Source organism: Salvelinus alpinus, chromosome 25, assembly GCF_045679555.1.
Source record: "Salvelinus alpinus chromosome 25, SLU_Salpinus.1, whole genome shotgun sequence".
NCBI classification, from domain to species: domain Eukaryota; kingdom Metazoa; phylum Chordata; class Actinopteri; order Salmoniformes; family Salmonidae; genus Salvelinus; species Salvelinus alpinus.
The window spans coordinates 20,726,727-20,744,551 of record NC_092110.1 but is presented as its reverse complement, the minus strand read 5'-3'; the positions used below and the strand labels follow the sequence as shown (position 1 = coordinate 20,744,551).

Here is a 17,825-nt window from a genome sequence, read left to right as displayed (position 1 = left end):
GCCACAGCCCTAGCTAGGATCATCATCAACTATAATGTACTGTGTTCAGTGTACTTCACTCAGAGCACTGTACCTGTCCATCGACGGTCTCTTGGAAGCACCTTCCCACGTATCCGTTCTGCCGGTTGTGGGGTCTGGAGTGGCTACTGCCGTTCCCGTTGGCGAAGGTGTGTCCGTTTCCGTGCCCATTCCCATGTCCGTTTCCATTGGAGTGCCCATACCCAGGCCCATTGCCGTTGCCATGGCCAGATTGGGAGCGCTGCTGTATAGAGTGACCCCCCTCGGCTGCGGGGGGTCTCTGGCCAAGCTTGACCCGGGCTACCTGGTGGATCTGGACCTCAGCCTCATGGGGGTGCTGGATGTGGACATTCACCAGGGACGGATGTAGAGAGACTGGACAGGACACAGAACGCACAGCACAGTCAGTCAGGCAAAACTCTCTACCATCACACCAGCAGAAACACCTTGAACCCAGTCTGGATGGACATAGTAAAGAACATGATGTCCTGGACCTGACCTTGCAGTAAAATCTGAAATTCAATGCTTCTCAAAGGATGTTCCCAAAAGGCTGTAAATAACCTCTTCAGCCCAAGCCAGGTCTTAGCATATAGAGATACAGTACAAATGAAAGGGCACTTAAAACATACTAAAGTGCTTCATTCCATAGCTAAAGGTCTTAATCTGGTGTTGTCTAGTACTGTCTTTTTACTAGGGCCATCTACTTTAAGTGCTGCCTGTCTTCCCAGTAGCCTACTTGATGTGTGAACTGCTGACTGCTCATAACTTGCAGATGATTGTTAGCACATCAACCAGGTGTTTGAACCATTTCATGTGTCTGAAGGTACAAACTCTGCCTTCCCGGCGGGCCCGCTGGGCAAATCACGTGCACTGTAGGCCTACTGCTGGCAATTCGGATGGCTCAGATGACTGTGTCTGCAGTAACGTAGCAGGCATAAAAGAAAGCGACAGCAAAGTTGATACTGTGAGATTTCAAAACTTTTAAAACCATGACTAGAGAGAGAGACCGTCAACGAATACATTAAAGAGCTGATGTTTTTATGACTGAGTTCATGTTTAAGTTCTTACTCAGCACTGTCAACACTTTTTACTCAACACTTTTATAAGCCATAAAACGTGTGTTCTTCATAATTCCACTCGCGCTACAACAAGCACTGAAGCTGTAATGAATGAGTAGGAAAGTGCATCTATAGGCTTGTGTTGTTGCATCCTACCTGGCAGTCCGCTCCTACCAGGTGGCGGAGAGGATCTGTGACTGCACCAAGTACTCTCACTATTGGTGTCCCTCAGGGCACAGTTCTATGCCCTCTTGTCTTCTTTCTATACACCAAATCAGTCGGCTCTGCAATAAACTACCTTTCTCCTTCCCCCTTCTGAAACCCAGGTGGCAACACAGATCTCTGCGTGCCTGGCAGATATATCAACTTGAATGTCGGCCCACCAGCTCTAGCTCAACCACGACAAGCTCTTCCTCCCGGGGAAGGCCTGCCTGCTCCAAGACCTCTCCATCACTGTTGACAACTTCTTGGTATCCCTGTTCCAGAGTGAAAAGAACCTTGACGTGACCCAGGACAACACCTTGTCATTCTCTGCAAACATCAAAGCAGTGACCCGCTCCTGCAGGTTCATGCTCTACAACATTCGTAGAGTATGACCCTACTCCACACAGGAAGCAGAGCAGGACCTAATCAAGGCATTTGTCATCTCCCGTCTGGACTACTGCAACTCGCTTATGGCTGGGCTCCCCACTTGTGCCATCAAACCCCTGCTTCTTATCAAGAAAGCTGCAGGCTGCTTGGTGTTCAACCTTCCATAATTCTTCCATGTCACCCCACTCCTCTGCACACTCCACTGGCTTCCAGTCGTGCATCCACTACACGACCATGTTACTTGCCTACGGAGCAGCAACAGGAACTGCCCCTACCTACCTTCAGCCTCTGCTCAAACCCGAGTACTCCGTTCTGCCACATCTGGTCTCTTGGCCCTCCCACCCCTATAGGAGGGCAACTCCCACTCAGCCCAGTCCAAGCGCTTCCCTGTCCTGGCATCCCAATGGTTGAACCAGATTCCCCCTGAAACTAGGACAGCATAGTCTCTGCCCATCTTCCGAAAACATCTTAAACCCTACCTCTTCAAGGACATCTTAAATAATCCCACAGCACCCCCCTGGCTGCTCATTTTAGCTGCTCTTCATGGCACTGGTTAGGGCATGATCTGTTTCTAATTCACTATAGGCTCTTCTGTTGATAGATGGAGCACTATCCTCAAAACACCCCATTACATATTCTACTGAGAATCCATTCACTGCTGGTTCGCAAAGGTAGATTACGGCACATTTACTAACTGGGCCAATGCACATCAACAAATAAACCTGAGTTAGTTCAAACAGAACCAGAACAGTTGAGAGGGCATGATTAATTCAATTTATAAAGGACAGCATTAAACTGCAGAACTGGAGCAGAACTAGAGGAAACAGTGTGTCTACAGGAGACCGGGCTGGGAAGGCCCTGGAGACCTGGCCAGAGACTGTGTCCTTGTGTTCCATCGAGCCAGCCAGACAGATGGCTAGGTGATTACCTTGTTGATTGGACAGCGGCAGCGTGTACATGGAGTGGGATGAGGAGTTAAGTCCGGCCAGGCTGCCGTCCTTCCGGCTGAGGGAGGGTCTGGCAGAAGGGGGAGCCGGGAGGTGGCAGAACTTCCCTGTCGAGTTTGATGGGCACCAGCACTGGTCCCTGCCAATGCAGTGCCCACCATTCAGACAGGGGATCTGACAGAAGACTGCAGGAGAGAGAGCAAGAGAGACCAAGGTCATTACCGGAGAGAAAGGTTAGTTAGTGTAAGGAACCGCCAGCTTTAATTAGTTGATTTATGCTTGTACCCATACACATAATGAGAAGCAGGAGGGATAGTTCTAAAAGAAAGTGTGTACGGAGACTTCATGCGGCCAACTTGTTTTCTGGAATGTAATGTTCACATAACCACATTCACTAGCAGACACCTCATTTGACATGGGTTTATGAAGTTCCAACTTCACCCTGAGGGCAACACACACTAATAATATCACCCCTCCCTATTAAGCCAAGCCTTTCTCAGCTGTCCCATGATGTGTGTTTGTGCCTCATTTAAACACCCAGGTTTCAAGAAAATAAGGAATGTACACACTCCTATATTTGATACTTTCTCTGTTGAAAATGAATCTCTCACCTATTTCAAAGGAGCGAGGCAATTGGTTCTTGAGCAGATAAGTGTCATGCCCTGATCTGTTTCACCTGTCTTTGTGATTGTCTCCACCCACCTCCAGGTGTCACCTGTTTTCCCCATTAGTCCCCGCTGTATTTATCCCTGTGTTTCCTGTCTCTGTGTGCCAGTTTGTCTTGTTTTACCAAGTCAACCAGCGTTTCTCCTTGCTCCTGTTTTTCCCTGTCTCTGTTTTTTCCTAGCCCTCCTGGTTTTGACCCTTGCCTGTCCTGACGCCGAATCCACCTGCCTGACCACCCTGCCTGTTCTGACCTCGAGCCTGCCTATCCCCTTGTACTGTTTGCACTCAGACCTGATCACTGAACCCCTGCCTGTCCTGACCTCGAGCCTGCATATCGCCTGGACTCTGACCTGGTTTATGAACTCTCGCCTGTCCCCGACCTGCCTTTTGCCTACCCCTTTTGTTGTAATAAATATCGGAGCTCAACCATCTGACTCCTGTGTCTGCATTTGGGTCTTGCCTTATAATAAGACTATTGAATCCCTACATAGCACTGTCTTTCTTTGAATACTGTGATTTGATTTACTTTGCTTTACACCCTGCAACCCTGCAATCTTCCTCTACAAGGAGAAGCAGCTGGTGCTTGACAGGTTGAGTTGATAGCCTTTTCATCTCTTGGCAAAGGTCCCAGTGTCCTACATACCTGCTGCATACCAGGATATACAAAGGAGCTCAAACCTTAACCTCACCTCACTCATACTTCAAAGCCTGGAAAATGAAAAATCGATAACAGCCTTGCCCAAATAAAAGGCAATATTCTAAGTGAACAAAATAAAAAATGTTGATGCCCTTTTTGGTCCAAAAGTACCAAAAATGACCCAGATTTTTTTTATGCTGCATATCTAGACTTATCCTGACTAGTGATGCACCGATATGACATTTTTGTCCGATACTGATAACCAATATTTTCCTTGCCAAAAATAACGATACCGATATTTAACATTTCTGCAGCCTTTTAAGTATTCTAGTACAGTTAAATAGTTAACACACACATGTACGCAGCGGTCTAAGGCACTGCAACTCAGTGCAAGAGGAGTCACTACAGTCCCTGATTTGAATCCAGGCTGTATCACATCCAGCCGTGATTGGGAGTCCCATAGGGCGGCGCACAATTGGCCCAGCATCGTCCGGGTTTGGCCGTGGTAGGCCGTCATTGTAAATAAGATTTTGTTCTTAATTGACTTGCCTAGTTAAATTAAAGGTCCACACACACCACACTGACCAAAAAGTCATTTTGATGGCATTTACGTATGTCCCCATTACCAGTAAAACAATCAAAACCTATTTCTGTCACTTACTTGCTGTGCTGTTTCGTTGTTCATTTGTTCAGTCGTTTCATTCTCAACCAGGATTTCTATGGAACGCCGTTTGGGTCTTTGCGTGTCAAAAAATATACTATTTAACACTATTTGACATGTCAAATAAGCTTGTTGACCAATCAGGACCTGAATATGACTGCAGGTCACATAATTTAACACGTTCATACATTTTTTACGTAGTTATTACACATTGATTACACTATCACTCGTATTTCATATGTCACAACGATTCATCGATACGTATGCTATGATGCTGGTAAAGTTGCATCACTGTCAATGACATACTTTTATTTTGAAGGCAAACCCGCAAATTCCACTATTGTGCCTAATCCTTATTGTAGCTAGCTTCACAACACATAACCTGGTCCGGTCGAGCCTCACTAGCCAGATGAAGCTAGCTGGCTGCTTATAATGTTAGCTTTGGGCAACAGTGTTAAGTAGCTGGCTAGCTATTTATTTTCATGAACTGATGTTCAATTTCAATAGGCGAACAACAAGTGGCTACCTAGCTAATACTTACTCACAAGGATTCCTAAATCATTGCTAAGAATAATGAAAATGACTGCAGTTGCTACTAGTCATTGTTTTCAGGCTGGTTGTATTGGTGCTAGCTAGGTACCAAGCTAAAGCTAGCTACCCCAGAAGTTGCGGTCGAAGAAATTATGCTTTATTACCCTCCAGGTTCCCTTGGAGAGTTCATCAATGAGCTTGACGCCCTGATAAGTTCCTTTCCTGAGGATGGCTCACCTCTCACAGTTCTGAGTGACTTTAACCTCCCCACGTCTACCTTTGACTCATTCCTCTCTGCCTCCTTCTTTCCACTCCTCTCCTCTTTTGACCTCACCCTCTCACCTTCCCCCCCTACTCACAAGGCAGGCAATACGCTTGACCTCATCTTTACTAGATGCTGTTCTTCCACTAATCTCATTGCAACTCCCCTCCAAGTCTCCGACCACTACCTTGTATCCTTTTCCCTCTCGCTCTCATCCAACACTTCCCACACTGCCCCTACTCGGATGGTATCGCGCCGTCCCAACCTTCGCTCTCTCTCCCCCGCTACTCTCTCCTCTTCCATCCTATCATCTCTTCCCTCTGCTCAAACCTTCTCCAACCTATCTCCTGATTCTGCCTCCTCAACCCTCCTCTCCTCCCTTTCTGCATCCTTTGACTCTCTATGTCCCCTATCCTCCAGGCCGGCTCGGTCCTCCCCTCCTGCTCCGTGGCTCGACGACTCATTGCGAGCTCACAGAACAGGGCTCCGGGCAGCCGAGCGGAAATGGAGGAAAACTCGCCTCCCTGCGGACCTGGCATCCTTTCACTCCCTCCTCTCTACATTCTCCTCTTCTGTCTCTGCTGCTAAAGCCAATTTCTACCACTCTAAATTCCAAGCATCTGCCTCTAACCCTAGGAAGCTCTTTGCCACCTTCTCCTCCCTCCTGAATCCTCCTCCCCCTCCTCCCCCCTCCTCCCTCTCTGCTGATGACTTCGTCAACCATTTTGAAAAGAAGGTCGACGACATCCGATCCTCGTTTGCTAAGTCAAACGACACCGCTGGTTCTGCTCACACTGCCCTACCCTGTGCTTTGACCTCTTTCTCCCCTCTCTCTCCAGATGAAATCTCGCGTCTTGTGACGGCCGGCCGCCCAACAACCTGCCCGCTTGACCCTATCCCCTCCTCTCTTCTCCAGACCATTTCCGGAGACCTTCTCCCTTACCTCACCTCGCTCATCAACTCATCCTTGACCGCTGGCTACGTCCCTTCCGTCTTCAAGAGAGCGAGAGTTGCACCCCTTCTGAAAAAACCTACACTCGATCCCTCCGATGTCAACAACTACAGACCAGTATCCCTTCTTTCTTTTCTCTCCAAAACTCTTGAACGTGCCGTCCTTGGCCAGCTCTCCTGCTATCTCTCTCAGAATGACCTTCTTGATCCAAATCAGTCAGGTTTCAAGACTAGTCATTCAACTGAGACTGCTCTTCTCTGTGTCACGGAGGCGCTCCGCACTGCTAAAGCTAACTCTCTCTCCTCTGCTCTCATCCTTCTAGACCTATCGGCTGCCTTTGATACTGTGAACCATCAGATCCTCCTCTCCACCCTCTCCGAGCTGGGCATCTCCGGCGCGGCCCACGCTTGGATTGCGTCCTACCTGACAGGTCGCTCCTACCAGGTGGCGTGGCGAGAATCTGTCTCCGCACCACGTGCTCTCACCACTGGTGTCCCCCAGGGCTCTGTTCTAGGCCCTCTCCTATTCTCGCTATACACCAAGTCACTTGGCTCTGTCATATCCTCACATGGTCTCTCCTATCATTGCTATGCAGACGACACACAATTAATCTTCTCCTTTCCCCCCTCTGATAACCAGGTGGTGAATCGCATCTCTGCATGTCTGGCAGACATATCAGTGTGGATGACGGATCACCACCTCAAGCTGAACCTCGGCAAGACGGAGCTGCTCTTCCTCCCGGGGAAGGACTGCCCGTTCCATGATCTCGCCATCACGGTTGACAACTCCATTGTGTCCTCCTCCCAGAGTGCTAAGAACCTTGGCGTGATCCTGGACAACACCCTGTCGTTCTCAACTAACATCAAGGCGGTGACCCGTTCCTGTAGGTTCATGCTCTACAACATTCGCAGAGTACGACCCTGCCTCACGCAGGAAGCGGCGCAGGTCCTAATCCAGGCACTTGTCATCTCCCGTCTGGATTACTGCAACTCGCTGTTGGCTGGGCTCCCTGCCTGTGCCATTAAACCCCTACAACTCATCCAGAACGCCGCAGCCCGTCTGGTGTTCAACTTTCCCAAGTTCTCTCACGTCACCCCGCTCCTCCGCTCTCTCCACTGGCTTCCAGTTGAAGCTCGCATCCGCTACAAGACCATGGTGCTTGCCTACGGAGCTGTGAGGGGAACGGCACCTCCGTACCTTCAGGCTCTGATCAGGCCCTACACCCAAACAAGGGCACTGCGTTCATCCACCTCTGGCCTGCTCGCCTCCCTACCTCTGAGGAAGTACAGTTCCCGCTCAGCCCAGTCAAAACTGTTCGCTGCTCTGGCACCCCAATGGTGGAACAAACTCCCTCACGACGCCAGGTCAGCGGAGTCAATCACCACCTTCCGGAGACACCTGAAACCCCACCTCTTTAAGGAATACCTAGGATAGGATAAAGTAATCCTTCTAACCCCCCCCCCCCCCTTAAAAGAGTTAGATGCACTATTGTAAAGTGGTTGTTCCACTGGATATCATAAGGTGAATGCACCAATTTGTAAGTCGCTCTGGATAAGAGCGTCTGCTAAATGACTTAAATGTAAAATGTAAAATTACCAACATGGTATTGTAAACACATCGTTTGACTTGCAAAGACCCAAACGACATTCCATAGTATGTATGTCGTGAAGCTAATAGCAGTGACGTTATTACTGTGTAACTCCAGTAGGGCAACATCTGAAAAATAGCGCACTTGGTAGTGTGTACCGGTGCTTGACCAGTCAGCGAAAGCCAACATCACCCACGACAGAGAACGGTTGATTGTCAAGGGCAATGAATTCCATTATCTTGGCATTTCGCCTTTGAGTTGTCTCGCTGAAATTGTGTTACGCTTCAAATGACTGCTCGACTTGTTGACTGCTCCATCCACACAGCAGACATTGTGGGCTAGTTAAGGAATGCTGTGTTGCACATATAGCGCAAAATTCTACGTGGCGTCACGTCATGTATCTACGTTATATAGGTATGCATATAGGTATGTCTCAGTCTCGCCGCAGACGCAGACACAGTTTCAGCCTCGCCGCAGACACAGTCTCACCGCAGACACAGTCTGTCTCAGCCTCAGTCTCGCCGCAGACACGGTCTCAGCCTCGCCGCAGACACGGTCTCAGCCTCGCCGCAGACACATTCTCAGTCTCGCCGCAGATACAATCTCAGTCCCAGCTTCAACTTCAGCCTAGCCCTAGTTAACAGCATGGGGCAGGAATTATTCAACAACCTGACTTTTTCTCTTACCCAATCTCTACCTACCAGACAGATAGGATGATACAATTCAGGCCCGTGCCACACACCACCACCAACGTCTTTGAAATGCATTGTTAAATGGCTTCTCTAAGTCTCTTGTCCCAGTAATGTCAGGGTTTAGAATAACTGTTCAATGTTGTGAATCCAGGGAGCCCAACAGTGTAATGATGTTATCCACCTAGTTTTTACTGCCCCACATTGGGAACATAACAACAACATGACATAACTGTTCGCTGTCCACTTGACATTCCTTGAGGAACACGCAGCAACAACAAAATGCCAGCTTGGATGTCGAGAAATTTCCTTTAACAGAGTCTTTTTACAGATGTTTTAATAGTCAGAGATTTCTTTCAAATAAAATCAAACAAAAACAAACTACTTCTCAGGATCACCCAGAAGTGCCAGGAATGCATTGTGAAACGGCTCTGCCAAGCCATTGAAGTTTGGAGTAACTTAACATTTTCGCAAAACCTATTAATGGGAGCATAAATCTGCAAAACAATCTGTTTATCTATTCAGAACTCAGCCAGTTTCTCCCATGAGGTGCTTAGTGTGTTAAGTGTGGGGTGGCGGCGGTGTGTGTATTTGATATGGGCGCTCTTCACTTCTAATCAGATTGAGTGATTACTGTGAGCCTTAGTTGTGTGGTAGGGGCTGAGGGGAACACTATGGAAACAGGGCCGGAACCTCAGCATTGGTTATTGTTCTCCCCCACCATGGAGAGACAGGGAGGGAGACGACTCTCCTGTGTGAGTTTGTAGCAAAGCCTGTGGATGAATGGCAGCTTTAATGTAATCCCTATAAAATCCTGTTCACGCTGTTACTCCCTCTCTTTCTCTCTCCCTCGCTCATTCTCTCTATTTCCTTCCCTCCATCGCTCCCAGTGAGCACGTTAAATGGTTAACAGTGGCGCTGAGAGCGAGACGTAAACCACAAAAAGACTGTGCTAAGTGTTGGGAGCGTGAGAGCGCCGTTTCCACGTGTGTGGTCAGTTTAACCCCCTCCACTGAGCCCTGCAACACAATGGGCAGGGAGACCTGCTCTTAATCTGCTCTCCCCTCTCCCTCGCTCTCTCCCCTCTGCCCATCTCTCTCTCTTTCACACTGTTCCCGACCATGCATAATCTCCCCCACTTTGTCCCCTCTCTCTCCCTGACTGCCTGCTATTCAGTTTTGACAGTTCCGCAGTGGGAATGGGTTTACCTATCAGGAGCCCCTCTTTCCCCCTCTCATCCCTGGACTACATTCAGACAGTGTAGGAAGAGAGAGAGAGAGAGAGAGAAGAAAAGGGGGAACTCACAGAGTCTGAAGCCCTGGGTCTTGGGTGGCTGGTGCTGGTTCTCACTGTAGATGGTGGTGGTGTCACCCTTCTCACAGTTGTTGTAGCAGCGGCCACCACTGCACACCCTCCGACACACCATGGGGGTGAAGACGATTTTGATGCGGTCCAGGTTGGAGGTAAGGTTGGCCCCTGGAGCACAGCGACACACAGAGACCTGGGTGAGCAGGGCAGCGCTGCGCTGGAGAAGAGCTGCATTCTTAACGAGCCACAGACAGACAGACAGACACAATCTCTGGCCCTGCTGCCTGGCTAGCCCAACAGAAGGGGAGGTTAATATGAGTGTGTGTGTTTGGGCGTGTGTGTGTTTGTTTATGCGTGAGTGTGTTTGTGACAGTGCCTTGGCAATGGAACAGTACAGCTGAGAGGAGGATGCATGTCTTCCAAGCCTTTATTATTGGGAAAGGGTGTTCTAGATGTGTGAGTAAACCTTGTGTAATGGTGGGAAGCTGTACAACACCGTTGCCCTAGTAGGAGGGAAAAACAAGACAAACTTAGACAGCAGACAGCTTTAAAGAGGGCTCTGTTCTGAGAAGGTTGGAGGGGTTTCTGGAAGTTTCTGGTGGTGGGGGGGAGGGTTCTGTCAGGGTGCAGCCTGTCATGGGGCCGAGGTGACAATGAGGACCGTGGTGCCTCCCCCTTCTTCCCACCTCCCTCTCTGGGTCCTAAGGGAGGGAGCACGGCTGTCCTGTGATTGAACACTGCAGACACTCCAGAGCAGAGAGCGGATATCAAACGTCTGTCGCTCATGTGATGAAAAGCACAGGGAGGGAGGGAGGGAGGGAGGGAGGGAGGGAGGGAGGGAGGGAGGGAGGGAGGGAGGGAGGGGGAGCCTGGGACGGAGCCAACACCACTCCCCCTGAAATCTAATGTTCCATTCAGTGAAGACAGAAATTCACTGTGTGTGTGTGTGTGTGTGTGTGTGTGTGTGTGTGTGTGTGTGTGTGTGTGTGTGTGTGTGTGTGTGTGTGTGTGTGTGTGTGTGTGTGTGTGTGTGTGTGTGTGTGTGTGTGTGTGTGTGTGTGTGTGTGTGTGTGTGTGTGTGTGTGTGTGTCCTACGGTATGTCGGGTATATTTGTTTTAACTTTGTTAGAAAGCAGGGTAATAAAGAAATAAAGAACAGTGGTATCAACTTGGATGAAACTTTTTTTTTTCTTCTGGTCATTACCTGCTGGCGCCACTGCATCGTTGACTTGTCTGTTGGTGTGGACATTGGTGGAGGGTCTGTGGCCGTTACGACCATTCCCCTTCCCATTGTCATGTGCGTTGCCATTGGGCAGGGCGTTGGAGGTGATGGGGCCAGTGGATGATGGGTATCGTTTGACTGTGCGAGACGTCCCAGTCTGCTGGGGAGACGAAGAGTCGGCTGGTCCTCGCCTCACCTGGGTCCTGGTAACAAGACAGATGACACCAGATCCTTTAAAACTCTCTCTCAACAGCAGTCACTAAACATACACAAACAACATACGGAACACCGCCATATAGTCCACTTACACATGGTCAACATGTTAAACATAACGTCCTACTGTATTTGTGAGAGTTTGACACACAAAACATAGCATTATGTCTGTCTTAGGTCATAGCGTTATGTCTGTCTTAGGTCATAGCGTTATGTCTGTCTTAGGTCATAGCATTATGTCTGTCTTCGGTCATTGTTACTTTTTATTATTACTTTATATTTTAGCCTACTTGGTAAATATGTTCTTCTTCTTGAACTGCACTGTTGGTTAAGGGCTTGTAAAGTAAGCATTTCACGGTAAAGTCTACACTTGTATTGTATTCGGCACGTGGCAAATAAAGTTTGATTTGATTTGATTTATGTCTGACTTAGGTCATAGCGTTATGTCTGTCTTAGGTCATAGCATTATGTCTGTCTTAGGTCATAGAATTATGTCTGTCTTAGGTCAAATCAAATCACATGTTATTTGTCACATGCGCCGAATACAACAGGTGTAGTAATGCTTACTTACTTGCTTATGCTTATGTACATGTAGGTAGAGTTATTAAAGTGACTATGCATAGATGATAACAACAGAGAGTAGCAGCGGTGTAAAATAGGGGGGGGGGGGGATGCCTATGGCATTATGGCTTGTGGCTTGGGGGTAGAAGCTGTTTAGAAGCCTCTTGGACCTAGACTTGCTCCAGTACCGCTTGCCGTGCAATAGCAGAGAGAACAGTCTATGGCTACGGTGGCTGGTGTCTGACAATTTTTAGGGCCTTCCTCTGACACTGCCTGGTATAGAGGTCCTGAATGGCAGGAAACTTGGCCCCGGTGATGTACTGGGCTGTACGCACTACCCTCTGTAGTGCCTTGCGGTCAGAAGCCGAGCAGTTGCCATACCAGGCAGTGATGCAACCAGTCAGGATGCTCTCGATGGTGCAGCTGTAAAACCTTTTGAGGATCTGAGGATCCATGCCAAATCTTTTCAGTCTCCTGAGGGGGAATAGGTTTTGTCGTGCCCTCTTCACGACTGTCTTGGTTTGCTTGGACCATGTTAGTTTGTTGGTGATGTGGATGCCAAGGAACTTGAAGTTCTCAACCTGCTCCACTACAGCCCTGTCGATGAGAATGGGGGCGTGCTCGGGTCCTCCTTTTCCTGTAGTCCACCATCATCTCCTTTGTCTTGATCACGTTGAGGGAGAGGGTGTTGTTCTTGCACCACACGGTAAGGTCTCTGACCTCCTCCCTATAGGCTGTCTCATCGTTGTCGGTGATCAGGCCTACCACTGTTGTGTCATCAGCAAACTTAATGATGGTGTTGGAGTCGTGCCTGGCCATGCAGTCATGGGTGAACAGGGAGTACAGGAGGGGACTGAGCCCGCACCCCTGAGAGGCCCACGTGTTGAGGATCAGCGTGGCGGATGTGTTGTTACCTACCCTTACCACCTGGGGGCGGCCCGTCAGGAAGTCCAGAATCCAGTTGCAGAGGGAGGTGTTTAGTCCCAGGGTCCTTAGCTTAGTGATAAGCTTTGAGGGCACTATTGTGTTGAACGCTGAGCTGTAGTCAATGAATAGCATTCTCACATAGGTGTTCCTTTGTCCTGGTGTGAAAGGCACAGTGTGGTGTGCAATAGAGATTGCATAATCTGTGGATCTGTAGGTGGGTATGCAAATTGGAGTGGGTCTAGGGTTTCTGGGATAATGGTGTTGATGTGAGCCATGACCAGCCTTTCAAAGCATTTCATGGCTACAGACGTGAGTGCTACGGGTTGGTAGTCATTTAACTTCTAATTGGTCCCAATCCCGGATCCGGGAGCACCCCCCACAGTAAAAAAGCTGACTAGCATAGCCTAGCATAGCGTCACAAGTAAATACTAGCATCTAAATATCATTAAATCACAAGTCCAAGACACCAGATGAAAGATACACATCTTGTGAATCCAGCCATCATTTCTGATTTTTAAAATGTTTTACAGGGAAGACACAATATGTAAATCTATTAGCTAACCACGATAGCAAAAGACACAACTTTTTTTTCCACAATTTTTTTCCTGCATAGGTAGCTATCACAATTTCGACCAAATAAAGATATATATAGCCACTAACCAAGAAACAACTTCATCAGATGACAGTCTGATAACATATTTATTGTATAGCATATGTTTTTTTCGAAAAATGTGCATATTTCAGGTATAAATCTACGTTGCAGCTGCAATCTGAAATAGTGCCGAAGCAGCCAGAATAATTACAGAGACCAACGTCAAATACCGAAATACTCATCATAAAACATTTCTGAAAAATACACAGCGTACAGCAAATGAAAGACCAACATCTTGTGAATCCAGCCAATATTTCAGATCTTTTAAGTGTTTTACAGCGAAAACACAATTTAGCATTATATTAGCTTACCACAATAGCCGGAAACACAAGCCGTTTACCAGTAGCAAAGGTTAGCGATCGTATAAATCCAGCAAAAGATATATAATTTTTGACTAACCTTGATATACTTCATCAGATGACAGTCCTGTAACATCATATTACACAATGCATATAGGTTTTGATCGAAAATCTGCATATTTAGCAGCACAAATCGTGGTTATACAATGTGATTAGTAGCAACATTTCAGGCAATCTGGCCGGCGCGATCTTGGAGAGGCACCTAATCTAATCGATAACTAATCGTAAACTTGACTAAAAAATACAGGTTGGACAGCAAATGAAAGACACATTAGTTCTTAATGCAACCGCTGTGTTAGATTTTTTAAATTAACGTTACTCGACATTCAGCGTGCGTTACAGCGAGACCATGCCTAAATCAATGGCGGACTAATAATTTTACATATTTCCACAGATATACGAATTAACATCATAAATAGCTCTTACTTTTGGATGATCTGCCATCAGAATCTTGGGCAAGTGGTCCTTTGTCCAGAACAATCGTCTTTTGGTTGAAAGATGTCCTCTACTCCTGTAGAAATTAGCTGCTAACGCCGATGTACCGGAGAGGTGCCCAACTCGTGATAACGCCTGACAAAGAAACTCCAGAAAATCGCAATAAACTGCTATAAACTGCTATAAGTCGGTTTAAATTAACTACCTTATGAAGTTTTTAAGACAAAAAACAAATTAAATCAGAGCCGGAGATATAGAACTGCTAAACCGAAAGCTTTTGAAGACGCCATGCCGGTCTCCCTCATGCGTCAGGCGCCTCGTCGAAAAGGTCGGTACTTCCGTTCCAAGAGGTTTTATACTCCCCCAGATGGTGCTATCTGCTCCATTCAAAGTCTCACCGCTTACTGACATCTAGGGGAAGGCGTATGCAGTGCATGTAGCCCCATAGCTTATAAGGGAATTTATAAACCGACCCTGGAACAGAGACCTCAATTTCAGAAATCTCACTTCTTGACAGGAAGTGTGCTGTAGAATGAGTTCTGTTTCACTCAGAGAAATAATTCAAACGGTTTTAGAAACTAGAGAGTGTTTTCTATCCAATAGTAATAATAATATGCATATTGTACGAGCAAGAATTGAGTACGAGGCAGTTTAATCTGGGAACGAAAAATCTTCAAAGTGTAAACAGCACCCCCTATTGAGAAAAGGTTTTAAGCAGGTTACCTTAGTGTTCTTGGGCACAGGGACTATGATGGTCTGCTTGAAACATGTTGGTATTACAGACTCAGACAGGGAGAGGTTGAAAATGTCAGTGAAGACAGTTGCCAGTTGGTCAGCGCATGCTCGCAGTACACGTCCTGGTAATCCGTCTGGCCCTGCGGCCTTGTGAATGTTGATCTGTTTAAAGGTCTTACATTCTCATGCATGTTTCAGTGTTACTTGCCTCGAAGCGAGCATAGAAGGAGTTTAGCTCGTCTAGTAAGCTCATGTCACTGGGCAGCTCTTGGCTGTGCTTCCCTTTGTAGTCTGTAATAGTTTGCAAGCCCTGCCACATCCGACGAGCGTCGGAGCCGGTGTAGTACAATTCGATCTTAGTCCTGTATTGACGCTTTTCCTGTTTGATGGTTTGTCAGAGGGCATAGCGGGATTTCTTATAAGCTTTCGGGTTAGAGTCCCGCTCCTTGAAAGCGGTAGCTCTACCCTTTAGCTCAGTGCGAATGCTGCATGTAATCCATGGCTTCTGGTTGGGTTATGTACGTGCAGTCACTGTGGGGACGATGTCATCGATGCACTTATTGATAAAGCCAGTGACTGATGTGGTGTACTCTTCATTTCCATCAGAAGAATCCCGAAACATATTCCAGTCTGTGCTAGCAAAACAGTCCTGTAGTTTAGCATCTGTTTCATCTGACCACTTTTTATAGACTGAGTCACTGGTGCTTCCTGCTTTAATTTTCACTTGTAAGCAGGAATTAGGAGGATAGAATTATGGTCAGATTTGCCAAATGGAGGTCGAGGGAGAGCTTTGTACGCGTCTTTGTGTGTAGAGTAACGATGGTCTAGAATTTTTTTCCCTCTGGTTGCACATTTAAGATGCTGATAGAAATGAGGTAAAACTGATTTAAGTTTTCATGCATTAAAGTCCCCGGCCACTAGGAGCGCCGCCTCTGGATGAGCTCTTTCTTGTTTGCTTATGGCCTTATACAGCTCATTTAGTGCGGTTTTAGTGGCAGCATCGGTCTGTGGTGGTATGCAGACAGCTATGAAAAATACAGATGAAAACTCTCTTGGTAGATACTCTACCTCAGGCGAGCAAAACCTCAAGACTTTCTTAGATATCGTGCACCAGCTGTTATTTACATATATGCATAGGCCCCCGCCCCGTGTCTTACCAGTGGCTGCTGTTCTATCCTGCCAATCTCAGTTTCCTTCTCCAGCGAATGACGAGGATCTGTGCCTGGTTGGGTGTCTGCAGTATATCCCTCCCGTCCGACTCATTGAAGAAAAACTCTTCGTCTAATCTGAGGTGAGTAATTGGAGTTCTGATGTCCAGAACCTCTTTTCCGCCATAAGAGATGGTAGCAGCAACATTATGTACAAAACAAGTTACGAACAACGCAAAAGAACAAACAAAATGGCATGGTTGGTTTTGAGCCGATAAGACGGCAGCCAGCCCCTCCGGCGCCATCATTATTTGTCAAAGCATTATATCTGTCTTAGGTTATAGCATTATATCTGTCTTAGGTCATAGCATTATATCTGTCTTAGGTCATAGCATTATATCTGTCTTAGGTCATAGTATTATATCTGTCTTAGGTCATAGCATTATATCTGTCTTAGGTCATAGCATTAATTGATTCCATATGTTTTTACATATTTTGCTTTAATTGAATCAAGAATATTATACCGTACTTAGGTCCTATAGTAATCCACTGACTCACATCTGTTGTTGGTCAGAGCAGCATGTGCATGGCTAATTAATAGAAGATTATGTTTAGTATAAAATTTTGTTATATACGACCAGTCACCACTGATTAAGAGAAAATAAAGCATCCAGGAATTGGGTGAATAACACTCATGATTTCCCTTTGGATCCATCTGCACGTGTGTGTGTGTGTGTGTGTGTGTGTGTGTGTGTGTGTGTGTGTGTGTGTGTGGTGTGTGTGTGTGTGTGTGTGTGTGGGTGTGTGTGTGTGTGTGTGTGTGTGTGTGTGTGTGTGTGTGTGTGTGTGTGTGTGTGTGTGTGTGTGTGTGTGTGTGCCTGGTGGGCATCAGCCCGAGTGTTAAACAGTGTTGGAGGAAGTATTACAAATCTGGTGGAAGAACAAAGCAGTCACACTTCTGGCTGCCTGTGCTGTGAGCTTTTGATTTGGTGTAATTACAAACAGCAGCAGTGTGCGGGGAGAAGCTGAGCTCATGTGAGAGCAGTGGACCAGGCACGTGCTTGCCCTGTCAGACCTCCTCTACCTGGGCTCTGTGGGCAGCATTACGCCACGGACGGGAATTACTTCACCCCCTAAAACATCTGCATCCCACTGGTCTGGTCTCCCACCGACCACACTGGTCTGCAGACTACAACACAAGACAGAGAGGTGACAGACCCAAGCCCTTAGTCAGAGAACCAGCTCCTCACAGTTGTACACCTGCAACGCTTCAAGTTATTTAAGGATTAAATGAAACCACTGATTTAGAATAACAATAACATTCATTACATAGGTGGTTTTCAGACACAGTCAGGCACACACCAACACAAACATAAATACACACACTGTATATGCGTCATGTGACATCAGGAATTTCCCTCGATTTCTCACCAAACATTGCTTGTTAAATTAGCTAGGCCTATGCTATCACTAGTCCCATCAAACATTGTGCTTTTTATTGACTGAACAAATGGCAGTCTGGTTACCTTTATAATTTATTTAGAAATGTTTAGCATTGTATTTACACGCCTCCTGGTAATTGGTTTCTCCCGTTTCGGGGGTGTTTTCATTGCTTATCAGAAACGCAAATGTTATGCTTATCATGCCTTTGTTTTTATGAACAAG

At 47.0% G+C, this 17,825-nt stretch overlaps 1 protein-coding gene across 1 annotated transcript in view; it reads right to left on the bottom strand.

The window, feature by feature from the left end:
* Window positions 1-17,825, bottom strand: part of LOC139553604 (latent-transforming growth factor beta-binding protein 2-like) — a 154,712-nt gene that overhangs the window by 69,485 nt on the left and 67,402 nt on the right. The window contains exons 4-7 of the mRNA XM_071366120.1: window positions 11,113-11,333; window positions 9,906-10,076; window positions 2,596-2,799; window positions 74-393 (exon numbers count right to left, since the gene is read on the bottom strand). Coding sequence (XP_071222221.1) covers window positions 74-393; window positions 2,596-2,799; window positions 9,906-10,076; window positions 11,113-11,333 — 916 coding nt within the window. The remainder of the gene's footprint in view (window positions 1-73; window positions 394-2,595; window positions 2,800-9,905; window positions 10,077-11,112; window positions 11,334-17,825) is intronic.